This window comes from Heptranchias perlo, chromosome 29 (genome assembly GCF_035084215.1).
Source record: "Heptranchias perlo isolate sHepPer1 chromosome 29, sHepPer1.hap1, whole genome shotgun sequence".
In the NCBI taxonomy this organism is placed as follows: Eukaryota; Metazoa; Chordata; class Chondrichthyes; order Hexanchiformes; family Hexanchidae; genus Heptranchias; species Heptranchias perlo.
Window position 1 is genome coordinate 5,052,374 of NC_090353.1, and position 18,933 is coordinate 5,071,306.

The window sequence follows — 18,933 nt, forward strand, 5'->3', positions numbered from 1 at the left end:
CTGATGTTACTTTTAACCTTGCATTGTTGAAAGAAAGAAGAGCTTCTTACAGATTGCACAACAAACATTTAAAGAGTCTCTTACACTGTCTTTTGTGTAGAATAAAAAGCACAGAAGTGGTTAAGTGTTTAATGGATGCTTTCTTTTCTGTATTCTTCCAGGAAGTCGAAGTTCAGAGAGGAGGAGAAGTAGAGAAAGGAAGAGGGTAGGTTAAGTTTGAAGGCATCTTGGCCTTACCATTATTGCAGCAGAATTTAACAGGATGTGGGTGATGCTTGCCTGTTCCAATGGGGTCACTATTGGAATTCTGACCCCATGCTGAAAGAGGAGAGGGGCAAAGATCTACATTATATTGACCTGTGTTTAGCATTCCTGTGGTCTGAAGAACAGGATAGGCTCAAGTCAGGCTAGTCTGAGGGTGTCTCATTTCCATAGGCATAACTTATTTATGTATTGTCTGAACCAAATAATATTGGAGAGGGAGTAGCTGTGAAACTTAGAAATGTAGTATAGTGATTATTGTACTGGACAGGCAACTCAGGTTGAGAGTCTGAATCCCACCCTGACAAGTTGTGAAAATTTTTAATGGCAAGTAGCTAACAGTATATTCAGTGGATTCTTTCTTATTAGAACTAGGTGTTTGAGTAGAGAGCTGGTGTGTGTGCGTTCCAACTGATCACTAACTATACAGAACTACCTTATCTAAGTGATGTGCCAATCAATGCCAGGTTATACAAAGGTAGCAGTTTGGCACAATTATATTGAACATTTTGAATCGCTGCAGTGCTAAAGTTCTTGTTGCAACAACTCAAAATGCCTAGTATAATTGGGGCTGCTGTGTTGAGTCCGTAGAGATGTAATGACAATATTAACGTTTTTTTTTGTTGAAAATAGACTTCAAGGTCTAGAAGCCGACATAGAAGATCCAGGAGCCGACATAGAAGATCCAGGAGCCGGCACAGGAGATCTAGGAGCCGACATAGAAGGTCCAGCAGTCACTACAGACGGTCCAAAAGCCGCCGCAGACGGTCCAGCAGTCGCTATAGAAGGTCTAGCAGTCGGCACAGAAGAGAGAGATCCATTGAGAAGCTCATAGAACTGAGAGAGCGAGAGCGACATTGGGACAGGAAGAAGGAGATGTGGGAAATGGAAAGGCGCAGGTCAGTGCATCTTGCATTTCATTGAAAGTCTAACCTGCCTCTTGTTGAATGTGAGTTTGGAACTTAATAGAAAAGTGTAGATTTGCACTGTGAATTACAAGTGCATTAGGTTTGTTGACTTGGGATGAAGGTTAATCACTTACTTCAGTCCTCCATTTACTAGTTTAACTTTGGTTTTGAGGAAGGGGAAGTCAGAAGCAAAAATTTCCGTACGGCAGTGTGCGGAGGTTGTTTTGTCCAGTAATATCTACTGTTGAGAGTTGAGCAATTCCAGTGTGCCAGATTCTTTCAACCTCAATTAAACCTTGATACAGGGTGGGAAAGGGACAATATTGCACCAACCGTAGAGAAACTATGAGATGTGTGCCGTGGTGACACATCCAACAACTTGCATTTATATAGCGCCTTTAATGTAGAAAACGTCCCAAGGCATTTCACAGAAGCATAATCAGACAAAAATGGACGCCAAGACAGAGAAGGAGATATTAGGAGATGTGACTAAATGCTTGGTCAAAGAGGTGGGCTTTAAGGAGGGTCTTAAAGGTAGAGAGGGAAGCAGAGAGGTTTAGGGAAGGAATTCCAGAGCTGACGGCAGGCCACCAATAAAGGGGTGAATGGAACATAGGATGAACAAGAGGCCAGAGTTGGAGGAGCGTAGAGTTCTCAGAAGGTTGTTGGGCTGGAGAAGGTTATAGAGCTAGGGAGGGGCATTTAAGCGCAAGGATGTGAATTGTGAATTTGAGGCGCTGGGAATCTGGAAGGCCATGTAGGTCAGCGAGCACAGTGGTATCGTTAAGTGGGACTTGACGCACGATAGGATATGGGCAGCAGAGTTTTGGATTAGCTGAAGTTTATAGAGCATGGAGTATAGGAGGCCAGCCAGGAAAGCATTGGAATAGTCAAATCTGATGGTAACAAAGGCATGGCTGAGGGTTTCGACAGCTGGTGGGCTGAGGCAGGGGCGTGCAGAGGTGTTATTCCAAATGTGGAAGTGGGCAATGTTTGTGATGGAGAGGATATGAGGTTGGAAACTCACCTCAGGATCAAATAGGAAACTGATGTTGCGAACAGTCTGGCTCAGGCTGAGACATAGGCTGGGGAGGATGGAATCAGTGGTGAGGGTACTGAGTGGCGGGGGCCAAAGACGATGGCTTCAGTCTTCCCATATTTAACTGGTGGAAATTGCTGCTCATCCAGATGACAGCACAGAGGCAACGGAGGGGTTGAGAGAGGTGGTGGAGAGGTAGAGTTGGGTGTCGTCAACTTACATGTGGAACCTGACCCCATGTCTTTAGATGATGTCACTAAGGGGCAGCATGTAAATGAGTAAGAGAAAGGGGCCAAGGATAGATCCTTGGAGGACTCCAGAAGTAACAGTGCAGGGGCAGGGAAAGATGTCATTGATGCAGTAGCTGTGGCTACAATTGGATAGGGAAGAGTTAGAACCAAGCAAGACAGGGCCCACTGAGCTGGACAGTTGAGGAGAGGTGTTGGAGGAGGATGGTGTGGTCGGCCATGTCAAAGGCTGCAGAGCTGTTGAGGATGGACTGTGCACCATGGTCACAGTCACACAGGATGTCATTTGTTGCATTGCTGTGGCAGGGGTGGAAATTTAATTGGAGAGATTCACACATTAAGTTGCAGGAAAGATGGCCATAGATTTAGGAGGCGACAACATGTTCAAGGACTTTGGAGAGGAAAGGGAGGTTGGAGACTAGGTGGTCATTTGCAAGGACAGACTGGTCGTGCGTCGATTTTTTGTGGAGAGGGTGATGGTTTTGAAAAGGAGGGGAACAGTACCTGAGAAGAGAGAACCATTTACAATGTCAGCTAGCATGGGGGTCAGGAAGAGAAGTTGGTGGTCAGCAGTTTAGTGGGAATAGAGAGCAAGGGTTGAGTCTCATGGACAAAATGAGCTTGGGGAGGGGACGAGGAGAGAATCTACAGAAGGGAGTTGCTGGTCCTCTAGTAAGTAGGTTTTGCTGAACGTGTAAAAGATTGAAAGTTCATTAAAATAATTTGTTCTACCAGGAACACTCATCAATGTTAACACAAAGGAAACAACAATGTGTTAAGACTTCTCAGCTCTCTACATGGGCAAAATTGTCCAGGGGTCATTCACTGAACACTGCTGTTGTGAGTACTTGCCAATCGCTAAACTTTTACAACGTCAAGGTTTGCCATAACACCCTGGACTGTAGTAATATGATGTTGCAGCTTTAGCTGAAGACGATAAGTTCACTCTTCAGTTGTCTCACAAAATTTCTTGCTCTCCACTGCTTCTTTGCAACATGTTAATCACTGCGAGCGGTGCAAGCATTTTAAGTTTGACTGAGGGAGAGACATCATTAGATGCGATTAGCTTCGGTGAGGTGGTTGGCTGATGTGACTTCAGCTAGCTAAAATATTAAAAGGAATCGGCATCTTTCTGATCCTGGAATTTAATCACGGTGCCCCGGTGCAACTTTCAAGTTTGGTTACCAGCCGAGCCTTACCCTATAGATATGTAACTCAAACAATCATCTTCCACCTGGGAGATAAGCAGTTATTAAAGGAAAACAGCGAATATCTTATTGTAATTAACTGTTCCCTTTTATTAAGTTTCAACAGATAATTGTTCAGTGCATTTCTTAATTGTAAATTTGTATGATAAATGTATTTTATTCTAACTGATCTCCTGTGGCATTGTAATGAATTAGATTGTTTTAAAGTCAAAGGAGGATTTTGCCACGTGCATCATGATGTGTTATGCTGAGCTGTGATTAACTGGTCTTTCCCTTTTAAGGCCACAAAGTCTAATTGCTGTAAATGGGCACATTCTGGGACTAATTGCTTCTGGTGAGGGAAGTTTGTAGAGTGGCACCCGCCTGTAAATTCCCAGCTCTAGGTCAGAAAATGATTGGCCTTTTTTTGTACATTTTTCCCCAATTATGGCACAGGAATTTGCATGTGTAATGCCTGAAGTGTGACTTAGTGCCTCAAAAGTATATTACTAATTTATTTCCTGGGTGAATCAGAGGGTTGTTTCTCTTATTTATCTTTTGTGCTGGTTTTTCTCTATCTCTTTCTCCTCTTATGATTCTGCATCTGTTTTTCTACTCCTGTTCTGCTTCGATGTCCAACTGAGCATGCCTATTTTTGCCTCTTTCTCTACCATAATGAGTTCTGCTGACATGCTCCCCATCTCTGCTGGTGCATAATCTTTCCCTATAATGCTTACTGTCTGTTGGTTCCCATAGCCGTGTTGTTTGCCCTTCTTCCACTGCCCTCTCTGCCATTATTGTACCTCTCTCTCGCTCTCGCTCTCTCTTGCTTGCTAGGACTGGAGTGTAGAAGTGGATGAGAGGTAGCACCACTCCAGTGAAAAAGAATTTGGGAAAAACTGTTGTGGTTAAGTGTTGTTTAATGGTAGGTATATTAGAAATACCAAAGTTATATGAACAAATCTGTTTATAGGAACAGATTTCAAGGGCAATATATATAGATGTATAAAAGAATAAAAAGATTCCACTTTGAAATTTGTCATTGTTTAATGTTTCATTTCTCACTAATATGCTGTAAAGAACTCTTTGAAACAACTGAGTTTTTTTTTTGAAAAGGAAAATCAGGAGTAGCAACCCTGGTCAATTATCCTCCCTCCCCCAGGGATATCGAGGCTAATTGCAATATCCTGGCTGAGATCAAGTAAATTATCACAGAACAAGAATCCAATCTAAGCCCTTCCTAGTTTGTATGGCTGAGTTCATTGGATGAGCTAGCATTGGGTATCTGGTAAGGGAAGTTCCTTAAAGTTAGTCGTTTTGCATTCTCTCCCACTAAATAACATTGCCCAGTTATTTTGAAAGTATTGTGATCAAGTTTATCTTAAGTTCATTATTTTTAGGGTTAAGCTGAAGCCTCCTTTCATCCTGATGTAAACAGAAAGGGCTGAATTTTCCTGTGTTGCTTGGTGATTTTTGGCTTAGGTCCGACCCTGATGTGAAACCTGAAGAGTTTGCTTTCTTTTTCCACCAGAGAACGTGAGGCGTGGGAGCGAGAAACCCGACAGGAGCGAGAAGCTAGGAAAATGCTGGAGAGGGAGCTGGAGCGACTACAGCTCGAGAGGCTGCGCCTCGAGAAAGAGAGGTTGGAACGAGAGGCACTGGAGAGGCAGAAATTTCTAGTGGAAGGAGTAAGGAGAGGAAAATATATAACAGATTGAATTAAAGCTCTTGTAGACTGAGACAAATTTATAACTTTACCCTTTTGTGATAGGCAAAACTGCCCACATTTATGTTTCCTTTCCCTTGGCTGGCATTTTATTTTGTTCTGTATGTCCACACGATGGCCCAGAATTTGCTGGAGCAGCGCAACGTGCCCCGTTAGACATTTTCCCTCAACCTTCAGCTCGAAATGAATTTTGCGCTGCAAATTGCTGTAAGTGTGAGCTGATAATGGCACAGTGAGGGCAACGGGACATCTGGGACCTTGATAATCGGGGCCAACAATCTGTCACTTAACCAATGAGATTTAAGGATAGAGAAAGAAACAGGAATGATGGAGAAGGAAATAGGGTAAATTAGAGTCAAATTAGGTACAGAAAAAGAAATAGAGGGGGAAAGAAAGATTGGATTGAGAGAGGAAAAAAAGAGACAAAGGACAAGTAAGAAAACATTTTTAAAAGCTAACATTTCTGAGAACAATTTACTACCTGCAGGAATGAGACTCCACAGTTTCAGTTGTTCCCTTTCTGGACCAGAGAGGTTGAGTGGCATTGCAAGGTCATAAATCTCCTTATTAAAAGGGTCCTTACGCTGTTAAGTACCAGCCCTAACTTTCTGTGACGAGTTTAATTGGTAACTAATGTGCAAATGCAGCAATTTCTTGATACTCTGGGAGTTTGAGGGCGAGCTGCTGTTTTCGTGAAGCTAATGGTGGAGCGGTGAAAATCATCCAGCAATTTGAGGCGAATCACAACTCATGGGGTTTCTCGTCCTCGCCACAAATTGCTGGATGATTTACACACTAATAACAGCGTGCGCATTTAACTTGCCGTTATTTTGCCAACAAATTCTGGACCAATATCTTGCCCCAGCTGATGTGATAACTGTTATTCACTTTTGAGAATGACTATAACCCACTTGTAACTTTGGCAAGTCATTTATCCAATTAGTGCAGTTATTTATCATATAATGTGATTGACCAAGACACGGTCTTTTCTGTGTATGTGATCTTTAAATATTGATTGTGAGCAGGAGTGTTTAAGAGGCAGTGCAGATGCTTGATACGATTGATGGAACAGTACTACTGAATAGCTTCTCTGCTCTTTCAGGGGTTAGTTGCCTCCATACTTGGAAGCATGTGCTCCATTTGCCAGCTGCTGCCATGTTTGCAGCCTGAAAAGGGTGACTTTTGTTTTGTCTTTGAGCTGGTGCAATGTGTGCAGAAGTTATGTCTGTAGTTGCCATGCTGTTTGCATGCATCTGAGACCATCTGTTTTTAGCTAATTTCAGATATCCACTGACGAGATCTCTACAGGTCTTGGAATGGGCGATTCTCATTACTACTCATTAGTGGATTTAGGATTTATCTACCAATGATGAAGCTGTGCTAGGAATAGATCATTCCAAACTACCAGTCCCACCAAATTCAAACAACACAGAAATGGAGCGGACATTGGGACTACGGGATAGTGAGACACCAAGGAGCCCACCGGGATGTCAGGGCCCTGATAGCTGGGTCTTGGGCCAACTGTGGGCTGCAATTTGAAAATCCCTGTGTGAAGCTAAGCAGCGCATTGAGGCGTCAGTCTAGAGCAAATGCACCAGCGCTCTGGAAGCACATTTGTTTTGGCTGGTTTCCCTCTCATTTAAACCTTTTTTTGACAAAAGGAAGCGCATAGTGCTTAAAAACTTAAAAATAGCATGACCAAAAATGGGTAAAGATGAGGAATCTTAATTCTACTCTAGTCAGCAGCTAAACTTATCAGCAATAGATGCAGCAATTGTACTAGAAAATTTAAAGGGTTTCTACTGGGCTTGAGCGTGTTATTTGGAGTTTGTGTGTGTGGTTCAATGTTATTTTCATGGTGACATTTGTATGGAACGATGTCTGATGTGAAGCACCATAGGACGTTTTTCTACGTTAAAGACATCTATCTAACTACAAATTTTTATTGTTGTGGATTGAAGTATCTTCTGCATTTGCGTCCAGTATTGGTATCCTTTCTGAACAGGTCTGATGCAAAATTAACCACGATGGAAACAATTTTTTAAATATATAGTACATGCTGATTCAGGGTCAGTCTGAAAAATTGAGGTCCTCGAATGGAGCCAGGTTATGTTGTACCTTGATGCTGCAGAGGAGTGTTCGATTCCCTGGTCTCTGCTGAGTTGACTCATCTCAGCTGGAGTAGCAGTAAGAGCCATATAATTGGCCTAAACTCCCTGCAGTAGGGGAGATAAACCAGCCCACTCCAGGTGGCAGTGCTATGACCTTTGCTGGGAAGTATCTTTGGCTTACACATGAATAGCAGCCATGTAAGCAACTAGCAGAAGGTGGCTAGTGACTGGAACCATACCCCAGGATGAGTTGGCACCTTCCGGAAAAATGGGGAAGGAAAAGGAGAAAACCCCAAAGATACTGAATTCTACGCAGCTGTTAGTAGGGTAAGAATTGAGACGAAAAGATCATCTATTTCCTGCTCTTCTGCGAATGCTGCTACAGGGCTCCAAATATATTGTTTCAGGCCAATACAAAATTATTGAGAGCCAGTAGTGATTTTAATAAGAGTGGAATATAATCATCCTTAATTTGAGGGTATATTTTCATAAATGTTTACAACAGCTTTTCGCATTCTGTGTCCTTTCTACACAGGAGACAAGGCGAGAACAGGAACTACTCCATAAGATGCATGATAAAGATGCAACAAGACCCTTAACTGATCTTGGGTAAAGAGAAAATTGTTTTCACCCTACTTTCTAAATCTTGGGGAAACATCTAATAAATGTGAAATTATAATTATACTGATAAGAATAAAAATCATGCAGTTTCTGAAATAGCCCCACAGATAACTGCATCATTTGTTGTGGTATTGAACCAGGAACAAATTAATTTTTGGAGCTTAATCTGGATCATAGGAATCTCGCACACTGAGCTAAAAAAGGAGAATACTGTGCCTACGGTAAAGAAAGTATAAGACCAGAGGGCAGGTACATACAAGACTTTCCTTTCACTGTGGGCCAAAAGTTATCTTAAGGACCAATGAGAAAAATATAATTTGTTAAAGGAGAATCATTCTCTTGGAGATGGAGGTAGAAATAATTTTGTTAACCACTTCCAAGGGTGAGGGGGAAGGGGAGTGTGGGAAGAGACTTTTTTTCTTGCCTATTTTCTCCTCCAGAGGCAACAAGCGTCTTCTGGAGCCTTACTTAATGTCCGTGATTCATCTGTGAGCCTTGATGCTGACTGTTGGTAGGCTTTTCAACAGTGTCACAGCTAAGCCTGATATCCACACTTGCTTCTCACAGCAATCAGCAGTGGGAACCCTGGCTGGTTTTCCTGTGCCTAATCCACAGATACTGAGGACTAATTGCTCTTCCCTACTGCTGCACCAGCTGAGATCAGAAACTCAGCATAGACTGAGGATCAAACTTGGGGCCGCCTAGGCCTGTATGGTTCAACCACTCACTGGATGAATTTGTCGAGCCATCAGGGGAGCTTATGTGGGGGGAAATCTTTAAAGTGGAAGCTCCTTCCTCCCCTAAGTATGAAAAGATTGTGACAAGGTTTTAATTTAAATCTGCTCATTTTAGGGTTAACCTGAACCTTTTGCTAATTGTGATGTAATCAGAAAGGAATGATTGGGACTGTCTGCAGAACTGTTCTGAGTGATTATGCCCTGATGTAAAACAGGCATCGTGAGGCATATGAGCGAGAAATCCGACAGGAGCGGGAAGCTAGAGAAATGTTGGAAAAGGAGCTGGAGCGACTGCAGCTCGAGAGGATGCACCTCGAGAAAGAGAGGCTGGAACGAGATGCACTGGACAGGAAAAGATTACTCGGCGGAGGGGTAAGGAGAGGGAACTGCAGAGTAGATCGGAATAAAACATTTACGCCCCGAGACATATTTGCAACTTTGCTTTTTGTGTTGAGCAATCTCCATCTTTAGGCTGTCTTAGTCTTGGTTTGGCTGAAACTTTACTGTAAGCTTTTATAAATGGAAAATATCTCGTTCAGCCATGTAATGACATAAGTATTTCCACTTTGAAGGCTGACAATCTACTCCTAACTTTGCCTTTTGTTGTTTATCGGATTAGCCTCAGTTATGGAGGTATTTATCATATGACCATGACATACTGAGTAAGTGTATATGTAAGCATCATATGTGGAACAGGGTGTTTTACAGTGACTCATAGAAGGAGGCCATCACGCCTGTGCCAGCTCCTTGAAAGATGCAGCTGTCTTTTACATTATGGTACTGATCCTAGAATATCTGTTCAGATTGCTTTTGTATCACAATAACTGGCTGAGAGTGGAGGTAGAAAGGAATTTGTAGTTCAATCCTGTTTCACTTTGTTCATTATTGACTTTATACAATCATCATCATCATCTGAAAAATCAGTTGCAATTGTTAAAAACTGTAGCGCAGGTTATCAGGCCACAGAACTAGCAGCTCTGCTGGCTTATGATGATGTACCCAGCTTGCCGGCCATTGCAGTGTTCTTGGCCTGACTTTTCATTTCTCTTCGAAATGCTGCCATGTCTGCAGAAATATGTATCTATAAATGTCACCTTATCTGTGTGTATGGTGGTCTGAAACCATCTTAATTCATTTGTAGTTTTTTTTGTTCTGAACATAGGACAGACTTGATGAAAAATTAAAGAATGGAAACACTTTTTCGTATATAGTGTGTGTTGAATCTGGAACTGTCAGAAAAGTTCAGATCCTAGGATGAGTCACGTACATTATTGCTGCAGCAGTGCGGCTGTCACTATATGTTCCAGCTGAATGTGAGAACTAGTTTCTAGTTTAATTGACTTATCTGTCTTCTAATAAAATCGATACTTGCAAATTAACTAGAAAGCGCAGAAAAATAAAAATTCTGTGTAAATAAGAAAATAGGTCTTGGGCAGGAAAGAAAAAAGTTGTTGGTATCTTAAGGAAGTTTGTTAAAATTATAGGAAAACGGTATTACAAATGTATCCCTGTGGCCTGTGATTCAGTATCAGTAAGGTGTGTAACATTTTTACTCATGTCAGCAACATGGCAGTGATTCAGTAAACTTATTCCAGCAGTGCGGAACTCTGAAATAAAAACAGAAAATGCTGGAAACACTCAGGCAGCATCTGTGGAGAAAGAAACAATTAACGTTTCAGGTCGATGACCTTTCATCAGAACTGGAAGAAGTTACAGATTCAACAGTTTATAAGCAAGTACAGAGCCAGGAGAAAGTGGAGGGGGGGTGGGAGGAAAGAACAAAAGGGAAGGTCTGTGATAAGGTGGAGGGCAGGAATGATTAAAGGGATGATTGTGCAAGGCAAGGAGGGTGGTAATGGGACAAGTAAAGAAACAAAAAATGGGTCTACAGGAGGTGTAAATGACAATAGCAGAACCATTACCAGCACCTGCTGACCGAGAAGTTATGATCTGAAGTTGTTGAGCTCCGGAAGGCTGTAAAGTGTCCAATTGAAAGATGAGGTGCTATTCCTCGAGTTTGTGTTGGGCTTCATTGGAACAGTGTAGGAGGCTGAGGACAGAGAGGTCAGAGTGGGATGGACAATTAAAGTGACAAGCGACTGGAAGCTCGGTCACGCTTGCGGACTAAATGGAAATGTTCAGCAAAGCAATCACCCAATCTGCGTTTGGTTTCCCCAATGTAGAGGAGGCCGCATTGTGAGCAGCCAATACAGTATACTGAGTTGAAAGAAGTACAAGTAAATCACTTTTTCATCTGGAAGGAGTGTTTGGGAACCCTAGATGGTAGGAAGGGAGGAGGTGAAAGGGCAGGTGTTGCATCTCCTAGGCTTGCATGGGAAGGTGCCGGGGGGATGGGGAGCGGGTGTTGGGGGTGATGGAAAAGTGGACTTGGGTGTCATGGAGGGAACAGCCCCTTCGGAATGCTGAAAGATGAAGGGATGATGTGTTTGGTGGCTCATCGCACTGGAGATGGCGGAGGATGATCTGTTGGATGTGGAGACTAGTGGGGCGAAAGGTGAGGACAAGGGGGGACCCTATTGTGTTTCTGGGAGGGAGGGGAAAGGGTGAAGGCAGAAGTGCGGGAAATAGGACAGACACGGTCGAGGGCCCTGTCAACCACAGTGGAGGGGAATCCTCGGTTGAGGAAATAGGAAGACACTGGTGTGGAAGGTGGCATCTTCAGAACAGATGAGACGGAGAAACTGGGAGTATGGAATAGAGCCCTTACAGGAACTGGGGTGGGAGGAAGGGTAATCAAGGTAGCTGTGGGAGTCGGTGGGCTTATAATAGATATTGGTTGACAGCCTATACCTAGCAATGGAGATAGAGAAGTCGAAGAAGGGAAGGGAAGAGGTGGACCATGTGAAGACGGGGGAGGGATGGAAATTGGAAGCAAAGTTGATGACATTTTCTAGGAATGGGGATCACCTGTCATGTTTAGGCTGCGGCAGGGCCCCCGGGATAAGTTTGTTTATTCTGTTGTATTCTTTCCACACAGGAGGCAAGAAGAGAGCCGGAGCGGATGTACCGAGAGAGGTAAGGGCTATTCCGTGACGTGCACTATGAACAATCTCAGAAAGGACCCCCTGATGCTGGGTAAAGAAAAATTGTTTTTGCTTTGCATTCAGAGTTATGCACAAATGTCTAATAGGTGTTATAAATAATCAGAATTATAATTGTGCAGCTCAGCAGTGGGTAAATGCATCATGCACTGAGCCACGCAAAGCAGGTCCTCAATGCAATCGATATATTCCTCTTTTTTTGTCACTTTTCCATCTCATCTGTTTCCTCTGCTTCCTCTCTCTCTTCTCTTCCCCCCCCCCCCCACTTTCTCTCTTCCTCCTCATTTCTGCCTCTCATCCTCCTCTCTCCCTCCTCTGCTGCCTCTCTCTTCCTCCTCTCTCCCCCACTCTCTTTCCCCCTCTATCTCTTTCCTCCTCCCCTTCTGCCCCTCTCTCCCCCCCCCCTCCCCATCTCTTTTCTCTCTCTCTCTCTCTCTCTCTCTCTCTCCATTCTGCATGGAAACTGTGGTAGGAGTAAAGCAGGCAGCTGAAGCAAGTCAGAAACCCAACAGGATCATTAATCAGAGGAATGGCAGTGTAGGGCTGCCGCAGAAAGCCAGTGAGAGCAGACTGCTGAAGGGGTGTAGAGTAGGAGCAAGTATGAACACGGCCACTAAAGCATGAGAAGTGGGAGGGATTTGGTGGCGTCACATGAGGAATGCATCCCTGGTTGAACTTGGAGAGACTGGAAATGGTCGGAGTGTCTATTGACACCACAATATCAGCCTATGAGTTGGAGGCGGGGCAGGACTTACAGCAAACAAAGTCTATTTGCAGAGTCTATTTAAAAAGAGTCTGCAGCAAATAGAACTCATGACCGAAACTGCAGCAACTTCTCCCGATAAAAGCGGTGTTTTCTCCGGCAAAATGCAATGAGTGGAGGATAGTTACATACAAATGATGTTAGCAAAATCAATCCCAGTCATTTACAGCAGTGCGGTCTCCAGGCGTGATTGACTGGGGAATTACCCAAATATCTCCATTCTGGCCGGGAATAGTGGCGTCACTATACGCAGTCGGAAATGATGGGGGAATGTAAAAGGAAAGAAATCTAACTATATATGCCTGTGCTGAGGGAGGGCCTTGCCCTGATTGACACGGACTTTAGCTAATCAGAAAGAACACAGGCAGCCAACCTCTGGCAGCATAATTTAGGGAGTCGCACAACACCTTTATTTGAAATCACAAGCTTTCGGAGCTTTGCTCCTTCGTCAGGTGAGTGAAGGGTTGCATAAAGGCACAGCATATATAGTCAAAGAACAATGCCTGGTGATTACAGATAATCTTTCTAACTGCCCTTTATCACACCTCGGTAGAGAGATAATCACAGCAATCAAAGGAGTGAATGATGTTCAGACAGGTTAGTCAGGGAAACATTACATCCAAGAATACTGAATGCACAAGGGGTCAAATCACAAAGACAGAGAGAGAGAGAATGACCAGTTGTATTAAAAACACATAACTTTTTTTCGCTGGTGGGGTTACATGTAGCGTGACATGAACCCAAGATCCCGGTTGAGGCCGTCCTTATGGGTGCGGAACTTGGCTATCAATTTCTGCTCAACGATTTTGCGTTGTCGTGTGTCTCGAAGGCCGCCTTGGAGAACGCTTACCCGATCGGAGGCTGAATGTCCTTGACTGCCGATGTACCATACTCTGTTGGTTGCGTCCCGTGTTTGTCTTCTGAGGAGGTCTATGCGATTTTTCGCTGTGGCCCATTGGAACTGTCGATCGACGAGTCGAGCGTAATATCCCGTTCTTACGAGGACGTCTTTCAGCGTCTGTAGGTGTCCATCGCGTTCCTCCTCGTCTGAGCAGATCCTGTGTATTCGCAGGGCCTGTCCATAGGGGATGGCATCTTTGACGTGGTTAGGGTGGAAGTTGGAGAAGTGGAGCATCGTGAGGTTGTCTGTGGGCTTGCGGTAGACAACCAAGTCCGTGGGCTTGCGGGACACAACCAACAGAGTACCCTTCGTCGTCCAGTACTTCCCCGGAGCGGAGAAACTACGCCATGTTCTTCGCAGCCTTCAACATGTCATCAATGACGACGAGCACCTTGCTAAGGCCATCCCCACGCCTCCACTACTCACCTTCAAACAGCCACCTAACCTCAAACAGACCATCGTTCGCAGCAAATTACCCAGCTTTCAGGAGAACAGCGTCCACGACACCACACAACCCTGCCATGGCAACCTCTGCAAGACATGCCAGATCATCGACATAGATACCACCATCACACGAGAGGACACCACCCACCAGGTACATACTCCTGTGACTCGGCCAACGTTGTCTACCTCATACGTTGCAGGAAAGGATGCCCCAGAGCATAGTACATCGGCGAGACCATGCAGACACTGCGACAACGGATGAACGGACACCGCGCAACAATCGCCAGACAGGAGGGTTCCCTCCCAGTCGGGGAACACTTCAGCAGTCAAGGACATTCAGCCTCCGATCTTCGGGTAAGCGTTCTCCAAGGTGGCCTTCGAGACACACGACAACACAAAATCATCGAGCAGAAATTGATAGCCAAGTTCCGCACCCATGAGGACGGCCTCAACCGGGATCTTGGGTTCATGTCACGCTACATGTAACCCCACCAGCGAAAAAAGTTATCTGTTTTTAATACAACTGGTCATTCTGGCTGGCTGGCTGGCTGTCCGTCCGTCCGATTGGACCCCCTGTGTATTCAGTATTCTTGGATGCAATGTTTCCTTGACTAACCTGTCTGAACACCATTCACGCTGTGATTATCGCTCTGCCGAGGTGTGATGAAGGGCAGTTAGAAAGATTATCTGTAATCAACAGGCATTGTTCTTTGACTATATATGCTGTGCCTTTATGCAACCCTTCACTCACCTGACGAAGGAGCAAAGCTCCGAAAGCTTGTGATTTCAAATAAAGGTGTTGGACTATAATCTGGTGTTGTGCGACTCCTTACATTTGTGCACCCCAGTCCATCACCGGCATCTCCACATCATAGCATAATTTAGGTGTTTGTTTTTAAAGTGAACACATTCACCATGACACAAATTTATATTTTAAAGTTGCAAATTCACTTTTTTTTATGCCTACCCTTGCCTCTAAGGTCTGCATTACTTGGTCTCCAAATTAGGTAGCACCATTGCCTACTTACCTTTGTGACCTCCCAGTCTTCAGCTCAGGTGACACTGCTGCATACCGTTCAAGCCTTTGAGGTAAGTTTATTTTAACTTAATTTATTTAAATTAAAAAATGTAATTAAATTTAAATTTTGTTTTGCAGCTCCCCCGGTGCTTCTGCCACCGCGGTGCCCCGCTCCCGCCACCATCAGCATAACCCCGCTCCACTCCTGCCGTCATCGGCTTCCCCCCGCTCCCTCTCGGGCACCATTGCCATTCCACAGCCCCTTCTCAGCCGCCATCTGCCTCTCCCCACGCCTTCTCGGCCACTCCCCAGCCTGCTTCCTGCCACCTCCGGACTCGGGACTAGGTGCTCAACTGGTTTGTTGGCCACTCCCCGATCTTTGGCCCTTGGGCCTCGTCGTGGTAACTCCCGCCCCCCCAACCCCATTCCCCCGTGCCCTCCTCCCCGTCCCAATGCAACCCCTTCAAGGGGTTCCCAGGAGTATTTAGTCTATTTATAGCAGTATAAGCAGGGAAGGGAAAGGGTGGGATAGTAACGGGAGGGGGATACGGGGGGAAAGGGTTTCACAGTAATAAATTATTTAAAAAATCAAACGGATATGGGACACCAGCTTTCTAGTCATGCTGGTGGAGGGAGCTAGGTGGGGGTGAGGGAGGGAGATGAAACAGGAGGAGATGCAGAATGATGACGGTTGAGTCAGGAGATGGTTGGGGAGGGAAAGAGATGAGTTGAGACTGGGTGAGGGAAGGGAGGCAATGGAAATGTGGGGAAGGCGAGGGTGTTGCGAAAGGGAAGCAGAGGGAGTGGGGAACAAGTGGACAGGTGAGTGAGAAGGGAGAATATAGGATGGTGGGAGAGATGAACAGTAGAGAAGGCAATGGGGTTGATAGAGGCCAGGAGAGAGTGTGACAAGTGACTGGATAGTGGGAAAGGATGTGGAGCGACGGAGTTAGAGCTCCGCCCCATTTACATTGCATTCTGGCGCCCTCTTCCCCAAGCCACATTCTCCTTATCTCTCGCCCCTCACGCCAAAAAGAAAGCGATCAGATCAACCCACTCCTGCCCTTAACCTTAACCCTCTCCTCCTGCAACCACTGCTCTTCACCCCCACGACCCCCTCTCTTCTCCCTATGACTCCCCATGAACCCATCCCCTCTTCCTCCTACCTCGTAACCCCTACTCCTTTCTTCCTCACCACCCCCAGTCTCTCCACCCTCCCCCCACCACCCATGGCTCCCTTCCTCACCTCCCCCCGCGATCCTGGCCAAATTCACCAGCTGTGAGCTGAAAGCCAGTCTGCACCCTAGTCACATCGCTCCCCTTCCAATTCCTCACATTCACCTCCTGCTGCTTTTGACCCAAAGGTCACTTCATGACCAACCACCCCAAAGCAAGGTGGCGGCCCTAGCCAGGCTCTTCCTGCCTGTGACCTGCTGGCATACGACCATCGCTGGTGCCCCAAAACCGCCACCTGAAAGGCTCCCCGCGCCCGTCTGTACCTTCCTTCCCCGCGCCCGTCTGCACCTTCCTTCTCCGCGCGACCAGTACCCCTCTCCTGCCACTGGGGAATGCCGTCAGCAGCTCTATCTCCACCAAGCCATACCACACCACTATCTCCCACCCGAAACGAAAAAAGAAAACGAGAGAGAAATAGAAAAGAAGAGAGAGAAGAGAAAGGCGAAGAGAAGCAGAAGAGAGAGAAGCAGAAACACAAAGATGACATGACAGGTGAGAGAGAGACCATGTGCTCCTACTTTTTGAGAGCAAGTCTTGATCACAAAAAACAATTCAGTCTTGTACAATAAAACAGAGTACTGGGGGCAGTGCCATATCCACTTCTACCTTTGATCCATTCGCACTGCTTTGTGAAATTTATGGTAAATGGCCCCCAAATTTTATTTGGGATGGTAAATCCTTTTGTATTATTTGGCCACGGTGTAGAGAGGGAGGAATCACAGGGGCTTAGGATCCCAGCTTTGAAACCTAAGGGTGTATCAAAAATGTTGCACCAATGAGAAATATTGCACTTTGGTTAAACAAAAATGTGCCTCCTAAGTATAAATCAAAAAGCAGCTGGAGGTGATGCTTTATTTATCAATTTCAATGTTGTGGGGTAATTAAAAAAAACAAATAATACTAGAATAGATGGGAAGAGAAGTCGAGGACAAGGTTATGCACTGGTCAGCAAAATTCTGATCATCGTGCTACAAAACAAAAATACACTCGGGACTGAGCAAGAGAGCAAGATCAGGGAAATTTTTCTGTGTTAGAATGATTTTATGAGGGAATGCACAAGGCATCTCCCAGTGCTGGTTTACATCTTATACACATTAAGATCACACACTGAGTATATCCTACACCTATCAGGCTATGAAAATGGACCATCACCCAAAGCGCATGGAATACAGGGAAATGTGGCGAATTGGATCCAAAATTGGCTCAGTAACAGCAAACAAAGGATAAAAGTTGATGGATGTCTTTGCGAATGGAAATCCGTTTCCAGTGGTGTGCCACAGGGCTCAGTGTTGGGTCCCTTGCTGTTTGTGGTCTATATATTAATGATTTGGACTTGAATGTAGGGGGCATGATTGGCAAATTTGCAGACGACACAAAAATTGGCCGTGTAGTTGATAGTGAAGAGGATAGCTGTAGACTCCAAGAAGATATCAATGGGTTGGTGGAGTGGGCGGAAAAGTGGCAAATGGAGTTCAACCCGGAGAAGTGTGAGGTAATGCATTTAGGGAGGGCAAACAGTAAAAGGGAATATGTAGTAAACGGGAATATATTGAGAGGGGTAGAGGAAGTGAGAGACCTTGGAGTGCATGTGCACAGGTCCCTGAAGGTGGCAGTACAGGTAGATAAGGTTGTGAAGAAGGCATATGGAATGCTCTCCACTGGCAGATCAGGCAAAGGTGAATCCAAAGAGCTTCTACAAATACATAAAGGGCAAAAGGGTAACTAGGGAGAGAGTAGGGCCTCTTAAGGATCAACAAGGTCATCTATGTGCGGAACCACAAGAAATGGGTGAGATCCTGAATGAATATTTCACATCGGTATTTACGGTTGAGAAAGGCATGGATGTTAGGGAACTTGGGGAAATAAATAGTGATGTCTTGAGGAGTGTACATATTACAGAGAGGGAGGTGCTGGAAGTCTTAACGCGCATCAAGGTAGATAAATCTCCGGGACCTGATGAAAGGTATCCCAGGACGTTATGGGAGGTTAGGGAGGAAATTGCGGGTCCCCTAGCAGAGATATTTGAATCATCCACCGCTACAGGTGAGGTGCCTGAAGATTGGAGGGTAGCAAATGTTGTGCCTTTGTTTAAGAAGGGCGGCAGGGAAAAGCCTGGGAACTACAGACCAGTGAGCCTGACATCTGTAGTGGGTAAGTTGTTAGAGGGTATTCTGAGGGACAGGATCTACAGGCATTTGGAGAGGCAGGGACTAATTAGGAACAGTCAGCATGGTTTTGTGAGAGGAAAATCATGTCTCACGAATTTGATTGAGTTTTTTGAAGGGGTAACCAAGAAGATAGATGAGGGCTGTGCAGTAGACGTGGTCTACATGGACTTCAGCAAAGCATTTGACAAGGTACCGCATGGTAGGTTGTTACATAAGGTTAAATCTCATGGGATCCAAGGTGAGGTAGCCAATTGGATACAAATTGGCTTGACGACAGAAGACAGAGGGTGGTTGTAGAGGGTTGTTTTTCAAACTGGATGCCTGTGTCCAGCGGTGTGCCTCAGGGATCGGTGCTGGGTCCGCTGTTATTTGTTATTTATATTAATGATTTGGATGAGAATTTAGGAGGCATGGTTAGTAAGTTTGCAGATGACACCAAGATTGGTGGCATTGTGGACAGTGAAGAAGGTTATCTAAGATTGCAACGGGATCTTGATCAATTG

At 45.1% G+C, this 18,933-nt stretch overlaps 1 protein-coding gene across 3 annotated transcripts in view; it reads left to right on the forward strand.

Moving 5' to 3' along the window:
* The window catches only part of LOC137299341 (scaffold attachment factor B1-like), a 75,013-nt gene that overhangs the window by 45,214 nt on the left and 10,866 nt on the right, over nucleotides 1-18,933 (forward strand). Inside the window, exons 12-18 of one of the 3 annotated variants that reach the window (XR_010957885.1) lie at nucleotides 162-205; nucleotides 895-1,160; nucleotides 5,175-5,331; nucleotides 8,016-8,089; nucleotides 9,054-9,210; nucleotides 11,837-11,874; nucleotides 15,165-16,754. Coding sequence is in view for 2 of the 3 variants with exons in the window: in XM_067968014.1 (XP_067824115.1) it covers nucleotides 162-205; nucleotides 895-1,160; nucleotides 5,175-5,331; nucleotides 8,016-8,089; nucleotides 9,054-9,210; nucleotides 11,837-11,874; nucleotides 14,989-15,019 (767 nt within the window). In the remaining variant the exon portion in view is untranslated. Of the gene's footprint in view, nucleotides 1-161; nucleotides 206-894; nucleotides 1,161-5,174; nucleotides 5,332-8,015; nucleotides 8,090-9,053; nucleotides 9,211-11,836; nucleotides 11,875-14,988; nucleotides 15,072-15,164; nucleotides 16,755-18,933 lie in introns of those variants that run through there. The other 2 variants (XM_067968014.1, XM_067968015.1) reach the window with 2 other exon arrangements.